The sequence below is a fragment of the Ostrea edulis genome, chromosome 2 (assembly GCF_947568905.1).
Source record: "Ostrea edulis chromosome 2, xbOstEdul1.1, whole genome shotgun sequence".
Classification (NCBI taxonomy): Eukaryota; Metazoa; Mollusca; class Bivalvia; order Ostreida; family Ostreidae; genus Ostrea; species Ostrea edulis.
The window spans coordinates 86,633,004-86,650,699 of NC_079165.1; the positions used below are offsets into that span (position 1 = coordinate 86,633,004).

Consider the following 17,696-nt stretch of genomic DNA (forward strand, 5'->3'; position numbering starts at 1 on the left):
TATTTCGGATTTCAAACATTTCGGTTGAGCATCACTGAAGAGACATTATTTGTCGAAATGCGCATCTGGTGCATCAAAATTGGTACCGTATAAGTTTTACATAAATAATCACATGACAGTTCCAACATAGAATCTGAATATGTCCGAAAAGAATTCTTGTTAGATATTACATATCATTAATTTTATTGGACGGGTACAAATACCTGTGTTTGTTAATACATATGTAGCACAGTCTAGTAAATACGTACGGGTTTTCAAATGAAAATGTTATACACTGTGACATATCTAAAGTACAAGTTACAATCATTATCATAGTGCAAATTACCTATTACGTAATCTATGTCAGTCAAGTGTTTAATACAATACATGATGATTATTATGATAATCATCCTGATGAGTAGGATTCAATAAACATGTTTCCCAGACACGTGTGTTGTATATGACATGGTGTCAGAAGTGATCCTCGAAAAAGCCCACCCAAACAAAGGCATCCGCAACTGAGACTGGTATGTTAGGATTACTTTAGATGTTCTAACGAAAATTTAACGTCATTTTTGCAAGATGACATCAACTAAAGAACAAAATCCTCGGATGGCATGGGAGTCAGCAGACTTACCTAGTGCTTTTAAGGCTTTCAAAGCCAACTGTGAATTTATGTTCGGTGGACCCCTTAAAGTGAAAATGAGGAGCAGCGGTGCAACTACCTTATGTTATTGGTTGGAGAAAAAGGAAGAAACATATATTCGACCTGGAATTTGCAAGGTGATGACAGAAAAACATTGTCCGTGTACTTTGATAAGTTTGAACAATACTGCAAGCCGAAACATGGCGTGATATATGTTCGGTACAAGTTTAAATGTCGCATCCAAGGTGATGATGAAACATTTGAACAGTTTTATACTGATATGAAAGTGTTATTCAATGACTGTATTTATGATCACGCCATTGAAGATGAAATGTTAAGGGATCACATAGTGTTGGGAGTGAAATCAAAGAAAGTTCGTGAGAAACTAATAGAAGAAGGATCAGAATTGACCCTACAGAAGTGTACAGATATAGTACGTACATATGAGCTGTCACAAAAACTCAAAACCATGAACTCTACAGAGGAGGACCCTCATGTGAATATGGTAATGAAGAAGAGGCAACAAACACCTCGCACATACAAGGAGAAACAGAAGAAATGTTTCCGCTGTGGATATGAGCATTCACGTAAGGACAAGTGTCTTGCCATAGGACAATCATGTAATTTGTGTCACAAGCCAGACCACTTTGCCAGTATGTGCAAATCTAAACGCCAACAATTAGACCGACACAAAAAAACTAAGGAACATCAGAAACAAGAAACTCAACTTAGTGCAAGATCAGTATACAGATGAAGATAGTACAAGTGAGGAAAGTGACTGTGGTGGTGGTGGTGGTGGTGGTATATTTATGGGTTATACACGATGTGAACTCAGTGACCCCAGAATCTGACTGGACAGTGAAGTGCAAAGTGAATAACAAAATTGTTATCATGCATGTTGACACCGGAGCCAAATGTAATTTTGTCATTCACAGTGTTTTACAAACTATGAAATTCGGAAAATCGATGCAGAAATCGAATGCCTTGTTGAAGAGTTTCAGTGGACATACCATGAAATCCAAAGGACGCATTGTGATACCATGAACATTTAACAAGGAAACTTTCAACATTCCATTTGAAGTGGCAGAAGTTTAAACACCAACAATATTTAGATCATATTCAAGCCAGGAGATTTGACTAGTACAGAAAATGTTTAGTGTGTCACAGTCAACTATTGACACTGATGAGAACCTCACAGAACAGTTCATACAGAAAAACTATTCAGATTTATTCCTCGGAATTGGCTGTTTACCTGGTAAACACAAAATACAGCTAACGGAAAACGTACAACCAGTCATACATCCACAAAGACGCATATCTGTAGCTCTTAGCCAAAAGATCAAGGACAAACTCAAAACAATGGAACAGGAGGGAATCATTGTTCGACAGTCTGAACCAACGGAGTGGGTTAATAGCTTAGTGACTGTTATCAAACCTAGTGGTTCAGTTAGACTTTGCCTTGATCCTAAAGATCTCAATTCAGCTATAAAGCGACCTCATTATCCTATGCTCACTATTGATGAAATAGTTTCTCGCATGCCGAATGCCAAATATTTCTCCAAGTTGGATGCAATTTCTGGATTCTGGCAAATCCAATTTGATGAAGAAAGTTCTAAGCTATGTACATTTAACTCGCCTCTAGGAAGGTTTAGATTCTTGAGAATGCTATTTGGTCTGAACTGTGCGTCAGAGATATACCACAGTATGATGTCACGAATGGTGGAGGATATCGAAGGTGCTGAGTGATTGTGGATGATATCCTTATATAGTGTAGAACTCTCAAGGAACATGATTAAAGACTGCAAAAAGTTTTGAATAGAACCAGAGAATATAGTCTGAAACTTAGCTTAGACAAATGTGAATTCCGCAAACAGAAAATAACTTATGTTGGCCACGTTTTAAGTAGTGAAGGACTGAAGGCAGATCCAGAGAAAATTCGAGCAGTGACTGAAATGATTCCACCAAGTAACAGGAAGGAGCTGAGAAAATGCATGGGATTCATTCAATATCTCGTCAAATTCCTACCCAATCTATCAAAGGAATCCGCACCGTTGCGACAGTTACTCTCAAATGAAGTGTCGTGGCATTGGGATGGAGACAAACAACAAAGTTTCCAAAAGCTCAAGGAGATGGTTACAAACACTCCAGTGCTCACATACTTTGATGCGGAGAAACCAGATCTACTTACTGTGGACAGCAGTTCAAATGGACAAGGAGCTGCAATTGTTCAAAGTGGCAAACCTGTTGCTTATGGATCACGAGCTCTGACCACAACACAACATAAATACTCACAGTTAGAAAAGGAGACATTGGCTATTGTGTACGGTTGTCATAAATTCCATCAATATGTTTATGGAAGAAGAATTCAAGTAGAAACTGACCACAAACCTCTACAATCAATTTTCCGTAAACCATTACATGAAATTCCAGCTCGTCTGCAGAAGATGGTCCTTACATTACAATGTTACGACTTTGACGGTACATACAAACCTGAAAGTACACTTGCAGTTGCTGATCACCTCTCCAGAAATTACTTGAATGAGACAACTGAGAAGTTAGTTGATGAATTCTCTGTCAATGCTTTGTCGTACTTACCATTAACACCAGAAAAATATGCTGAATTACAGAAACTAGCATCAGCAGATCTCGAAATGATGTTGCTCAGGAAAGCTATTCTAGAAGGATGGCCAGAGAAACGTCATCACTTTCCTACAGAAATTCGTACCTACTGGAATTACAAAGATTAACTTGCCTGTATAGATGGTTTGATAGACAAAGGTTTACGACTAGTGATACCGCAAGCCTGTCGGAAAGAGATGTTGGAGAGAACTCATGAATCTCATCTAGGCATTGTAAAATGCAAAGCTATGGCACGTGAAGTTATGTATTGGCGTTCCATGGGAAACCACATTGAAGACATCATTTCCAAAGGCAGCATTTGTGCTTGTCAGCAAAGAGAAACTCCAAGGGAAAGCCTTATTCCTCATAAAGTCCCAAACCGACCTTGGTCAAAAATAGCCATGGACTTGTTTGAATTATGTGGAAACCAGTATCTCATATCAGTGGACTGTTATTCAAAATGACCAGATATAGCAAAACTAGATCAGTCTACATCCAACTGTGTGATTCAACACCTTAGGAGCCAATTTGCAAGATATGGTATTCCAGATGAAGCCATATCGGATAATGAACTTCAATTCGCCAGTGCTGAATTCCGGAAATTCGCAAAGGAATACGAATTCCGTCATGTCACATCAAGCCCTCACTATCCACAATGCAATGGAGTGTATGGTCCAAACAATAAAACACTTGCTTAAAAAGGCAAAGGATCCTTACCTTGCTATTTTGGATTATCGGAATACTCCTCTGGAAGAACTTGAATTATCGCCAGCTCAGCTATTCTTAGCTAGGAGACTCAAAACGAAATTACCTGTTTCGTCAACACTGTTGGAACCACAGAATGCAGAATTCGTCAGAGAGAGCCTAATGACTCGTCAGGCTAAGCAGAAAAGGAAATTTGATCGGCATGTCCCAGCATCTGACTTGAAACCATTAGTCATATCCCACCTTGACTATTACAATGCTCTCCTGCTTGGTATTACCAATCGCCCCATGCACCGACTACAAGTGGCTCAGAACAACGCTGCACGTTGTCTCACAAGAACATGCTACAGACAACATATTTCGCCGGCACTTCAACAACTACACTGGCTTCTTGTAAAGCAACGTATTGTGTTTCAAGTGCTGACAACCATACATACGTCACTACACTCTTTGTCAGAACCAGCATACATGAGAGAGCTATGTCCTGTTTTCCAGCCACATAGGACCTTGAGATCATAATCTGACCAATGGAAACTGGTAGTGAAGAAATCATGACACATATACAGTACAAGAGCCATAAAAACACTAGATGCACAATTATGGAATGAACTGTCATTGGAACTTCGAGAGCTTGCAGCACATGGATCATTCTGAAAGAACCTAAAACACTCTTGTTCAAGCCTGAATATGCCCTGTGAATGTAAAATTCAGTGCAATATCAAGGATTCCATGTGCAAGCTCTTGCAAAATGAATTGTGATCCAGTATACGAATACCTGTGTGCCAATTGTATCTTGTCTAGTCAAAGTCAACAACTTTGTCATCTTACTACCATGTTTTATTTAAATTCTTTCTATTCTTTTATCATTTCCTTTATAACTCTTGCTGGTCTTTTATTGGTATATCATCATTGATTACTAGCACAAACATTGTACAGCACATAGAAACTATATGTAATTTTGCACTTAATAAATGAATGATTAATTGAATATTGTTTTACGTCCCTCTCGAGAATATTTCACTCATATAGAGACGTCACCACTGCTGGTGAAGGGCTGCAAAATTTAATCCTATGCTCAGCGCTTATAGCCATTGAGCAGGGAGGAATCTTCATCTTGCCTCACCAGCTGTGACATGGGACCTCGGTTTTAGCGGTCTCATCCGAAGGACAGCTCCATTTAGTCGCCTCTTACGACAAGCAAGGGGGTACGTAGGACCTATTCTAACCCGGATCCCCATGGGATTTTAAATGAATGAAATAGTAATGATAATGATAATAATAATAATAATAAATTAAAGACTAGACTTTTTGACATCTTAGATAGTTGCTTCTTCAACAAAAATGGAAAAAGCAAATATTCCTATCTATTGACCAGTCATCCAAAACTTACTTTGATATACGCCACTCTTATTCCACGCACAAGCACTTTGAAATATGACAATATCTTTGTGGTCTTGGTGTCTGTCGGAATCCCCATGGGTACTAATTGTGCTCCTTTATTAGCTGACCTTTTTTACATTCCTATGAAGCAGAATTTATTCAAAAACCTTTACGTGAGAAGAAACAATCTCTTGCTGTGGCCTTCAACACGATATCTAGATATATCGACGGTGAATTATATATAAGCAATAATAATTCCCATTCATATTTATATCATAAGACACCACCGAGTAGTGCACTTCTGCTTCATACTTAGATATTTCATTGAAAATGAAAATCAACGGCAAACTAACAACTCAACTTTATGACAAACGAGATTATTTCAGCTTCTCCATCATCAACTTACCATATTTATGTAGCACTATTCCTTTATCACATGCATGTGGTGTTAACATCTCTCAAGTGATTCGATACGCAAGAGCTTGTTCTGCTTATGGTTAGTTTTTAAATCGAGGCAGGATACTGACAAACAAGATTATGGTACAGGGGTTCCAACTGTCTCGTTTAAAGTCAACATTTCGCAAATTCTATGGTCGTTATAACGATCTGGTTTGCCAATACAACCTATCATTGGGCCAAATGCTGTCTGGCTTGTTTCATGCCAATTGTTAGGCCGTTCTTGGCACACTGATTTTTGACTACAGATAGCTCCATTTACCTGATCAAGATATAGGGCTCATGGCGGATGTGACCGATCGACAGGAGATTAATATTCGTCCTACACACCTGATCGCACTTCTGTTATATCCAGGGGTCCGTGTTTGCCAAACTATCTATTTTACATTGCTTATAAAAGTTATAAGATTGATCACTGTTCGTTATCTTCACCTTTCATATATACAAATCAAATTATTAACAAGAATAACCACCACTGCCTTCCATTAGCAATTATTTTATTTTGATAATAGCTATATAATGATCATAATCATAACAATCATTAAGTGTTTTGAACCTTCGATATGAAAGATTGTACGAAATTTTCCAATAATTGATGTAAAATACCTGATGTAAATCTTGATGACATTAAAATACTTAAACATGATCCGGTGCTGCCACTATCGTATTGCTGCAATAGCATATCGGTTTACAACAAGGATGTCATGCTTAAAATAGCATGTCTTTAATAGTCTCTTCAAACAAATTGAAATAAATAAAATTGATATGCTTTTTGAAGTGTCTTCAATAAATATCCCGTAATTTAAGAAATGAATAATAGAACAGATTCATTATTTCTTACATGTTGGCCTTCTCTCTCTCTCTCTCTCTCTCTCTCTCTCTCTCTCTCTCTCTTATTTGTCATTTTTTTCTCTTTTATGATATAATATACTAATATATATTTCCCCTTACCCTTGCCAGTTGTGACAGTTGAGACACAATGTATGAAATTTGAAGATGTAACACCACTACCCCATGAAAAACCATGTTATGTGCCTGACTTGTTAAAGTCTGCGTACATCAATAAATAACAAAACATTTTCCCCTAGTAAGTTCACATTATTGTGGGGACATTTAGCTAGTTTAGAAGCCTGTGACATAAGGCAATCCACACCATACACTTCTGTAAGTTTGCTCGAGGTTAATGGTATGAATTTGATTCCATTAATTTTGTCTGGGTACCTACTGTGTGGTTTACAGATTCCAGAGATATTTGTTAATCATTTCTCATATATAAATATATGTATATACTGTATTATTAACATATGATCCGTCAATACGATACTGCATTTACTATATAAAAGAATGTTGGGTGTCCGTTGTTTGTCCGAGGTTCATGGTGGTGGGCGGAACTTATGTTTTCAGCGCATTTCATTGGTCAAAATACTAGTAGAAATAATAATAGTATCAGGTCACGAACTACTTTGGATCGGTGTAATAACACCGATCCACAACCGCTGCATAAAATAAACATCGCCAGTAAACAATGGCGGCGACTGCAAGCACTTTCGAGGTCATCACGGTCTAACTTCTGTTATATTACTTTAAACGTATCACAATTCCATCCCTTGCTAAGGAGAACGGTTAATGTTTATAATTGATTGACATTTATATGCATTCAAATTATTTCATTCCACTGACAAAATTGTAGAAATCCAAACAAAATGTTAGATCTAACGTCTGATTAACGATCCTTGCTCAGGTTTTGTAATGAGTGTGTCACTAACGATTGTCAATGCTCTTGTCATGCATGCTGTTGAGATTTGTTGGTTTTTTTTTTTATATACATTCATGCAACAATTACATTTCTTGGTCAGTAGATTGACTGATAAGTGAAGGTGAAGATAATGAACAGTTGTCAATCTCACAACCCCTATCAGCAATGCAAAAGAAAGAGTCGGACAAACATAGACCCCTGGATATACCAGAGGGGGATCAGGTGCCTAGGAGGAGTAAACATTCACTATCGCCCAGTCACACCGACCGTCAACAAGTCTTCAATCTGTATCGAATTTACAGAGATATTTATCGTAATTGTATATCTTATTGAAAACGAATATTAACGTCAATTAAGCTAACAACTCAAATTGATGACAAACGGGATGATTTCAGCTTCTCCGTCGTTAACTTCACATATCTATATAGCAATATTCCAATATCACCTGCATACATGTATGATATTGATAAATATCTCTCAATTGATTGCATAAGCAAGAACGTGCCCTGCGTATGATAACTTTTTAAATCAAGATAGGCCACTGACAAACAAGTTAATATTACAGGGGTTTCAACAGTCAAAAGTCAGCATTTCGCAATTTCTATGGTCGGTTTAATGATGAAAGGTGAAGATAACGACTAGCGATCAATCTCAAAACTCCTATAAGCAATACCAAATAGAGAGTTGGGCAACATTGCTACATAAATATGGGAAGTGGGCGATGGAGAAACTGAAATCACCCCATTTGTCATAAAGTTGTGTTGTTGGTTTGCCGTTTATATCTACTTTCAATAAAATATCTGAATATGAATCAGAATAATTTTGTTCAATATACTCTTGAACATTGACTCGGACATTACAGCATGGATATGAACTGTGCAGCAATATAAGCAGTTGTGCTGCAAGAGACACTCCTCCTTTTTATAACCAAAACTTCAACAACAACAAAAGTAGAACAGCAAAAGTATAGAATTTGAAAGAATACATAAAAACAAGTGCATAAACGAAATCAATTATTTGTTGTTATTCATTGATTTTATCATGTATTAAGAATAGCTAGTGTAGCCCAAAATTAATTTTTCTTTGTCCTCGTATATCTCGCTTATGGTCACAAACTACCAGGAAATGGAGGAAAATTCGCCTTCAGAAGCCCATGTTTTAATTTTCAGATTTTATTACCATGGCAACCAATTTTCAAAAATAATGTATATGGTTCTTGAAAGTACACATGTGAAAGATTTTAAAGGTCCATCATGACATCTGATGCTAGCCTGGAAATGGGTCGAGATACACTCAGGCACCTGCCATCCTGAAAGTAAAAAAGCAACAAAAATGAGGAAAATATACCCATTTTCAACCCATCCTAATTCATAAAAAAAAAATTCCCAGTATAATGACAGACATCAACTTTCAGCAAAATTCCTAACCTTTCCAACAAGGCCAAATTTGCAATAGGGTCCTTGATTCCTTTTCGAGATATTTTACATCAAAGATGCAGCATGCTCTTTTCAACTTACCATTTAAAGTGAAAGTAGAAAGTAGAATTGCCCACCTAGAAGTCAAACTCTCATACATCTCATAGTCACAGTTTCGAATCCCATAAAAAGGCACTGGATCAATGTAGAATGGTCACCTCCCTATATTAATACAGATATCAATAACAATGAAACTATTTAAATTCTATAAAATACTCTTTTAACATATTTACATTTTAACCCTGGTCACTTTAGCTTCGTATTGGCAATTCGCCAGGTATATTGAGACTTATCTATCAACTTTTTAATACGATATTTACAGATGTTATTGACATTATCCATCTCTAGAGTATCCTTTTCAACTATTTCAAAATTTACTTCAGGTCGCGGGTTAGGGCTGAATTTCCGTTTTTCTAATGACATTTTGTCAGAACGTTTTCTCATTAATGGTTAATGATTGAGTCTTGAAACTTTCAGGGATGATAAATAGTGACCAGTAGCACTGTAATAGGGTTTATCATTCTCCTCCGTCACTTCTGTCCGTCACCGGAAGTGAACAAAGGAAACGTCAAATTTCAAAGTTATGCTTTTGAAAAAAAAAAACTTGCAAAGGTTAATCAGGTCTCTTTTGGAGTTTCAGAAAATGTTAGACTTACCGGAAGTTTAACCAACAACTTCCGGTTTTTAGAGAAAAACTTGATCTTTCTTTGTCCTCGTAAACCCCGCTTATTTATCAACTTTTTAATGCGATATTTACAGATATTATTGACATTATACATCTCTAGAGTACCCTTTTAAACTATTTCAAAATTCACTTCCGGTAGCGGGTGAGGGTCGAATTTTCGTTTTTCAAATGACATTTGGTCATTTGTTTCAGGGATGATTGGAATTTTTAGTCGTTTTATGGACTCCTGAGATACTCGAAAGTGAATAAAAACGAAACCGAAATTGTTTATAATTGATACATCAAGTAACCTTAAAAGTTTTTTACAAACCCTGAAGTCCCCAGTCCATTTAGGCCCCCTTTTGAGAAACCTTAGATCTGCCACTGATAAACATTTAAAACTGAATGAGGTTTCTATAAAGTTCTATGTACTTGTTTGTGCAATGAATGGTACAATCTAAGATGTTTTAGAATTCAACCAGCGTCCGTTTCATCCCTGGTTTTTTAAATGTGCAAACCAACTCCAAAAAAGAATTCCTTTATGTATACAAATCAAATCATTAACAAGCATTATCACCACTGTCGTTCATTAGCAATTCTTTTATTTTGATAATAGCTATATAATGATCACAATCATAGCAATCATTAAGTGTTTTGAACGTTCGATATGAAAGATGGCCCGAAACTTTCCAATAATTGATGTAAAATATCTTATGTAAATATTGATGATATTAAAATGCTTAAACTTGATCCACTACTGCCATTATCGTATTTGCTGCAATATCATATTAGTTACCAACAATCCATTAGAGAAATTCATGCTTAAAATAGCATGTCTTTAATAGTCTCTTCTTACAAATAAATATATATTGAAAAGCTTTTTAAGTACCTTCAATAGATATTCCGTAATTTGAAAAATGCATGATAGAACAAATTCATTAAGGTGTCAAAATTCCGATTGAAATATACATTAAGAATTGAATTCTCGTTTAAAGTCAGCATTTCGCAAATTCTATGGTCGTTATAACGATCTAGTTTTCCAATACATGCAAGGTGAAGATAACGAACAGTGATCAATCTCACAACTCCCACAAGCAATACAAAATAGATAGTTGGGCAAACACGGACCCCCGGACACAACAGAGATGGGATCAGGTGCCTAGGAGGAGTAAGCATCCCCTGTTGACCGGTCACACCGGCCGTGAGCCCTATATCCTGATCAGGTAAACGGAGTTATCCCCCAGTCAAAATCGGTGTGTCAAGAACGGCTTAACAATCGGAATGAAACACGTCAGACAGCATTTGACCCAATGCGAGGTTGTATTGACGAACTAGATTGTTATAACGACCATAGAATTTGCGAAATGCTGACTTCAATCGAGACTGTTGAAATCCCTGTACCATCAACGTGTTTGTCAGTAGCTTACCTCGATTTAAAAACTGACTATACCCAGAACAAGCTCTTGCATATCGAATCAGTTGAGATATATAAACACCATATGCAGGTGATAATGGAATATTGCTACACAAATATGGGAAGTTGACGATGGAGAAGCTGAAATCATCCCGTTTGTCATACAGTTGAGTTGTCAGTTTGCCGTTAATGTCTACTTTCAATAAAATATCTAAGTATGAAGCAGAAGTGGACGACTCTGTGGTGTCCTTTATTTCGAGCTCACAGGGATATATCAAATCGACATATGAATGAAAGATATCATTGTTAATAGACAAAACGTCATCGATATATCTGAAAGTCGAATTGAAGGTCACAGCGAGAGATTTTTTTCTTCTCACGTAGAAGTTTTTGAATAAATTCTGTTTCATATGAATATAAAAACAGGTCAGCTAACAAAGGAGCACAATTCGTGCCCATGGGAATTCCAACAGACTGTTGGAAGACCTGATCACCAAAGACCACGAAGATATTGTCAATGAGGAACTCTAGCATATTTTTTATTTCAACTTCAGAGTACTTGTGCGTGGAATCAGAGTGGTGTTTAACAAAGTAAGTTTTTGAATGACTGATCACTAGATATGAATATTTCCGTTTTTGTTGAAGAAGCAACTGTCTATGATGTCAAAAAGTCTAGTCTTTAATTTATCGTGAGGAATCGTCGTGTATAATGTTGAAAAGTCATAGGTCTTAATGTTATTGATTTGGGAAAAATTCTGCGAATTCAAGTTTACTGGAAGTTCTTTAGAATTTTTTAGAATCCTTATTTGATTAACACCACTTCTGGTATATGCAGTCGCACAGTAAGTTTGAAGTTTCTCCTTCACAGCTGTTAATATTTTCGTGAGGAGCAGAGATAGGGGCTTGCTAGGGCACTTACTGGATCCAGCAATGTATCTTTGTTTGTAAGGGTTTTTATGTAGTTTAGGAATCTAGTATAGGTACAGTAACTCATATTCATTCGATCCATTGACTGGAATATTAAATGTGTCTAAAACTGAAGCATGGTTTTGAAATATTTCTTCTTTTGAAAGGGCAGTTGGAGTACAAGTATGATTACCAAAAGTGGAATTAATGCCAAGTTCTTTTAAAATACAGTTGTAATAATGAGCCTTACAAACAAAGACAATGTTGTAACTAGCTTTGTCAGCTGGAACCGAAACATATTCCTCATGTAACCTATTTAATTCTTTTATCACTTCTGGTTTACTAAACACACAAGGATAAATGGTACGTACTTTTGTTTTCATGTGTCTAATGCGGGATTTTAATATCCCTCTTATGCTTTTAACCCATTCTGATAAAAGATCAAGTTCTTCTTTTTCCTATTTAGCCCATCGTCTGGCATAATCTTCGACAGAATTCATAATAGAGATGAAGTTCTGTCGCCAATTAAAAGACCGAGGTTCTCTGTATTTAGGACCTTTAAGAATAAGTGATTTGAGGTCCTCATTTTCAACTATATCAACATCACCAGTAATGACATGTCCAGCTGGACTATAGTTGAAAGAAGATGAAGAACATGTTGGTGGATTATGTATAAGATGGTATATATCTAGGCACTGCAAAGTTTGTTTATAATTAAAAAGTTTGGATGCAATAGTAGAAGAATAGCTGTAAGAAATACAGGGTGTAGACTTGAACTTGAAATAAGTTGGAATACACGACTGAATCCTTTTATGACGAAGAATGTTGCTGATGTTGACGGCATCTATTCCTTTGTTTGTAAATTTGAGCTTAATGAACTGACGGCATGATTTGGAAGGAATAACATCCATGGTCCGTGCTGGTTTATAGAGCCTGTGGTAGGCAACATCCATAATCATAGAGTTCAGTCTATATTCAGGTGTTGAAAAATCCAAGTATAGACTAGCCATAGTTTCTTCAAATAACGTGTGTAAAACCCTCAATGGGATAGAGTAAAGTTTTGTACGAATATGATATGGACCTAATTGTCTGTTGACGTAAGGCAAAGTGAACCAAACGTGACATCATTTATACTTGGTCTTTTATATGAACGATGTCCATGACCGCCTTTCCGTCTTTGGGTATTGGGAAAGAGTCCCATCACAATAACGTTATTTCCTTGTGGACTAGTCAAATTTCCCACATCATATACATTATCATTGCATCCATATGGAAATGCAGTGCCTAGGGTCCTGATCCAGTGATCTTCTCGTTGTCTACGAAAAGGGGTGCTTAATGTTGGATTGTTTGTGTGATGGTAATTTTTTTCTAAAATCCTTACCCTCATGGACAACATGGAGTGGTCCGGTACATTAAAATGCTTGTAAAGAAGTTTGTTACCACCATTATTAATTTGAAATCTGTGCCCCGATATTCTTTTATTAACCCTTGGTTTCTCCCACATAAATTAAGCCACCCAGGTTACACTCAATGGCGTGGACAACGTTAGAAGATTTCAAGTCAGATTATCAAAAGTTTGGTACAGAAACTACGTCCAGTTAGATGATTATTAAATGAATTTCTATTGATCAGTATATCACAAGTTTTGCAATTTTTTGCAGAACATTTTAAGGTTGAACACATGGGTTCTGGAAAGGAATTATTTTGTATCTTGTGATTTTGAGCAATGCATGATGTCTTAAGGTAAATTCCCATGCCACGTCAAATAACGTTAAAAACGTTATTCGCAAGTCACGAACGTTATCATCTCCCTATGAGCTCGAAATAAAGGACACCACAGAGTCGTCCACTTCTGCTTCATACTTGGATATTTTATTTAAAGTAGACATTAACGGCAAACTGACAACCCAACTGTATGACAAACAGGATGATTTCCATCGTCGACTTCCCATATTCATGTAGCAATATTCCATTATCACCTGCATATGGTGTTTATATCTCTCAACTGATTTGATAAGCAAGAGCTTGTTCTGCGTATGGTCAGTTTTTAAATCGATAAATCGAGGCAGGCTACTGACAAACAAGTTGATGTAACAGCTGTTTCAAGAGTCTCGATTAAAGGCAACATTTCGCAAATTCTATGGCCGTTATAATGATCTAGTTTGCCAATACAACCTGTCATTGAGTCAAATGCTGTCTGACGTGTTTCATACCGATTGTTAGACCGTTCTTGGTACACTGATGTTGACTACGTATGACTCAGTTTGCGTGAACGGGATATGGGGCTCACGGCGAGTGTGACCTGTCGATGGGGTTGCTTACTCCTCCTAGGCACCTGATCCAACCTCTTGTGTGTCCAGGGGTCCGTGTTTGCCCAACTATATATTTCATATTGCTTATATTAGTTATGAGATTGATCACTGTTCGTTGTCTTCACCCTTCATGCTGACGTTCTGAAAGTTCAACATGACATTTTCACAGTGCAACAAGAGTTAGTTCCCCCTGCATACAGAGAACCCACAACACGTTGGAATCCTCTTGAAAGTGGTTGCGTCATTTTAAGGAATATATATATATATATATATATATATATATATATATATATATATATTGATATAGAATTTACTAGTTGTATAAATTAAGTGTAGTTGATAACAAATGATATGACTGTACAAAATTCTTAGTTCATTTACTATATTTATGTGTGTGTCGTATGTGAATTTTTGAAGTCCTCGACATTTTTAGATCAGTTTATGGATGTCTCTAGCATCTCGTTAAATTCTTCATAACTAATTTTTATCAACATTTTCGATGACCAAAACACTATGAATATGCCAGAAATTTAATGTACAACTAATGTATGTAATTATTAAATTAATCATTTCACACTGTGGACAAAAATACATGAACGAGTATGTACATCAGGTGCCAAGCAACGTAACATTTTAATATATATCGAATATGTATCTCTAATGCAATTCTTCTGTTGATATCTCTTCTCTAACGTGATTCAATATTTTGAAAATTAATATTTGTACGCAAAAACACTACTATCAAGCATCTAGCACGAGAGAGAGAGAGAGAGAGAGAGAGAGAGAGAGGCTGTACCTTTTTTCCGACAATTTACTTTTTCTATTATCATTTCAGGCTATGTTGGCTATTTTAGCAATATGTTGCCCCCTTTTTAACTCATCTGAGGTCAAGTGAGCTTTTCTGATTGCCTGTTGCCCGTCTGTCTGTAAACTCAGTAAGCTTTTTAAATTTTCAACTTCTCCAGAACCACTTTGGTAATTTCAACCAAACTTGGCAAAAAGCATCCTTGGATGAAGGGCTTTCAAGTTTGTTGAAATGAAGGGCCATGTTCCTTCAAAGGGGAGATAATCACAAAAATGCAAAAATATGGCGGGATCATTTAAAATCTTCTCAAGAACCATTAGGTCAGAAGAGCTCGAATTTACATGAAAGCTTCCTGACATAGTGCAGATTTAAGTTCATTAAAGTGATGATCCCTGGGGGTAGCATGGGGCCACAATAAGGGATCAAAGTTTTGCATACAAATATATATGGACAATCTTTCAAAGTTTTCTTCTCGTTAACCACTGAGCCTGAAAAATTGCGATTTACATGAAAGCATAGTGCAGATTCACGTTTGGTAAAAGCATGACCCCCGGGGGTAGAATGGGGCAACAATAGGTGGTAAAAGTTTTACATGTATATATATAGATGAAATCGTTAAAGATCTTATCAAAAACCATTAGGTCAAAGAAGTTTTCATTTTTTTAAAAAACCTTCAATTGCTATTTGAACTATAGTTTGTTGTTTTAGCTCACCTGAGCCGAAGGCTCAAGTGAGGGGTACCTGTAAAGTGCGAAACGAAATCGAAACGAAACGAAATGAAATCTACCGAAACGAAACGAAACCCACCGAAACGAAACGAAACCTATCGAAACGAAACGAAACAGGTTGTATAACCGAACTCTTTTAATTATAATAATTAAAAATGGTATCTTAGGCCCCTGTGAAAGTTACCACATATAAATAAAATTCGCCTCCCCTTTGATGTAGGCTTTCGGCTTGACTGTTACAAAGTTTTAAAAGTTGGAAAGGGGGGAGTAAGGACAAAGTACATATCCGTAGTTGATTAAATGCCATGTACAATTAGTTTCGGATCCATACATTTCAGAACCGAGAGTTACAGTCTCAGAGATCTGGGGAAACACACTATACGAAAGGTGGGGTCGCCGACGTTGGATCCGCCTTTGGGCATAGATACATTGTTTAAAGAAGCTGGTGTCTGAGAAAATTGAAAGTAGGAAGAGCTCTTAACCTCTTATTTTATCTCTAACTGCTGAGGTGCGAGTACTTTCAATAATGGAAAACTCTATACATTTGGGATGTTGCTAAGACGGGGAATTGAAAACGGGACGGAAAACGGATTTTTTTTAATGCAATAATATTAGGAGGAGGTCGGCATTTTGTAAACTGAAAAGGCTTATGAACAAGGGGATTTTAAGCAGAAATCACAAAGAGAACGGGAGGACATATTCAGAATCCACCGTTTGATATACTACATACAAATACACAATATCCACATGTATACATATATTTGTCTTTAGAGCAAAAAATACTGAAACATGTATTTATGCCCAAAATCGGATTCAACGCCGACGACCCCATCCCTCGTTTAGTGTGTTTCCCCAGACCTCTGACCTGTGAGACTGTAACCTTCCGTTCTGCAATTTATGGATCCGAAGCTAATTGCACATGGTATTTATGTACTTTGTGCTTACCCCTCCTTTCCAACTCTTAAAACTTTGTATCAGTCAAGCCGAAAGCCTACATCAAAGGGGAGGCGAATTTTATTTATATGTGTAAACTTTAACAGGGGCCTAAGATACTATTTTCAATTATTATAATTAAAAGAGTTCGATCATACAATCTGTTTCGTTTCGTTTCGGTGGGTTTCGTTTCGTTTCGGTAGATTTCGTTTCGTTTCGTTTCGCACTTTACAGGTACCCTCAAGTGAGCTTTTCTGATCACATTTTGTCCGTCTGTCTGTAAACTTTTCACATTTTCATCTTCTTCTCATGAACCACTGGGCCAATTTCAACTAAACATGGCCAAAAGCATCCTTTGGTAAAGGGCTTTCAAGTTTGTTCAAATGAAGGGCCATGTCCCTTTCAAAGGGGAGATAATCACAAAAATGCAAAAATATGGTGGGGTCATTTAAAAATCTTCTTCTCAAGAACCACTGGGTCAGAAGAGCTGAAATTTACCTGAAAGCTTCCTGACATATTGCAAATTCAAGTTTGTTCAAATCATGGCCCCCGGTGGTAGGATGGGGCCACAAGGCGGGGGGGGGGTCAAAGTTTTACATACAAATATATAGGGGAAAACTTTAAAAATCTTCTCAAGAACCACAAAGCCAGAAAAGCTGAGATTTACATGAAAGCTTTCTGACATAATGTAGATTCAAGTTTGTTCAAATCATGGGCCCCGGGGGTTAGATGGGGCCACAATAGGGGATCAAAGTTTTACATACAAATATATAGGAGAAATCTTTAAAAATCTTCTTCTCAAGAACCACTGAGCCAGAAAAGCTGATTTTTACATGAAAACTTTCTGACATAGTGCAGATTCAAGTTTGTTCAAATCATGGCCCCCAGGGATAAGATGGGGCCCCAAGGGGGGTCAAA

The 17,696-nt window shown here is 36.9% G+C and overlaps 1 protein-coding gene and 1 long non-coding RNA gene across 2 annotated transcripts; one reads left to right on the forward strand and one right to left on the reverse strand.

The window, feature by feature from the left end:
• Nucleotides 1-1,774: 1,774 nt before the first annotated feature.
• Nucleotides 1,775-2,371, forward strand: LOC130051532 (uncharacterized protein K02A2.6-like). The gene has a single exon (XM_056153509.1). It carries the CDS (start codon nt 1,775-1,777, stop codon nt 2,369-2,371), a length of 597 nt encoding a protein of 198 aa, XP_056009484.1.
• Nucleotides 2,372-8,683: 6,312 nt separating this feature from the next.
• On the reverse strand, nt 8,684-9,283 carry LOC130051945 (uncharacterized). The gene is made up of 2 exons (XR_008800226.1): nt 8,969-9,283; nt 8,684-8,850 (listed from the first exon to the last, which is right to left on the reverse strand). It is a non-coding gene; the product is annotated as an uncharacterized LOC130051945 (long non-coding RNA).
• Nucleotides 9,284-17,696: the final 8,413 nt, after the last annotated feature.

What these genes read in the sequence shown, in the direction of transcription:
- LOC130051532 (XM_056153509.1), top strand. Translation starts at nt 1,775, where the DNA reads ATGTTTAGTGTGTCACAGTCAACTATTGACACTGATGAGAACCTCACA.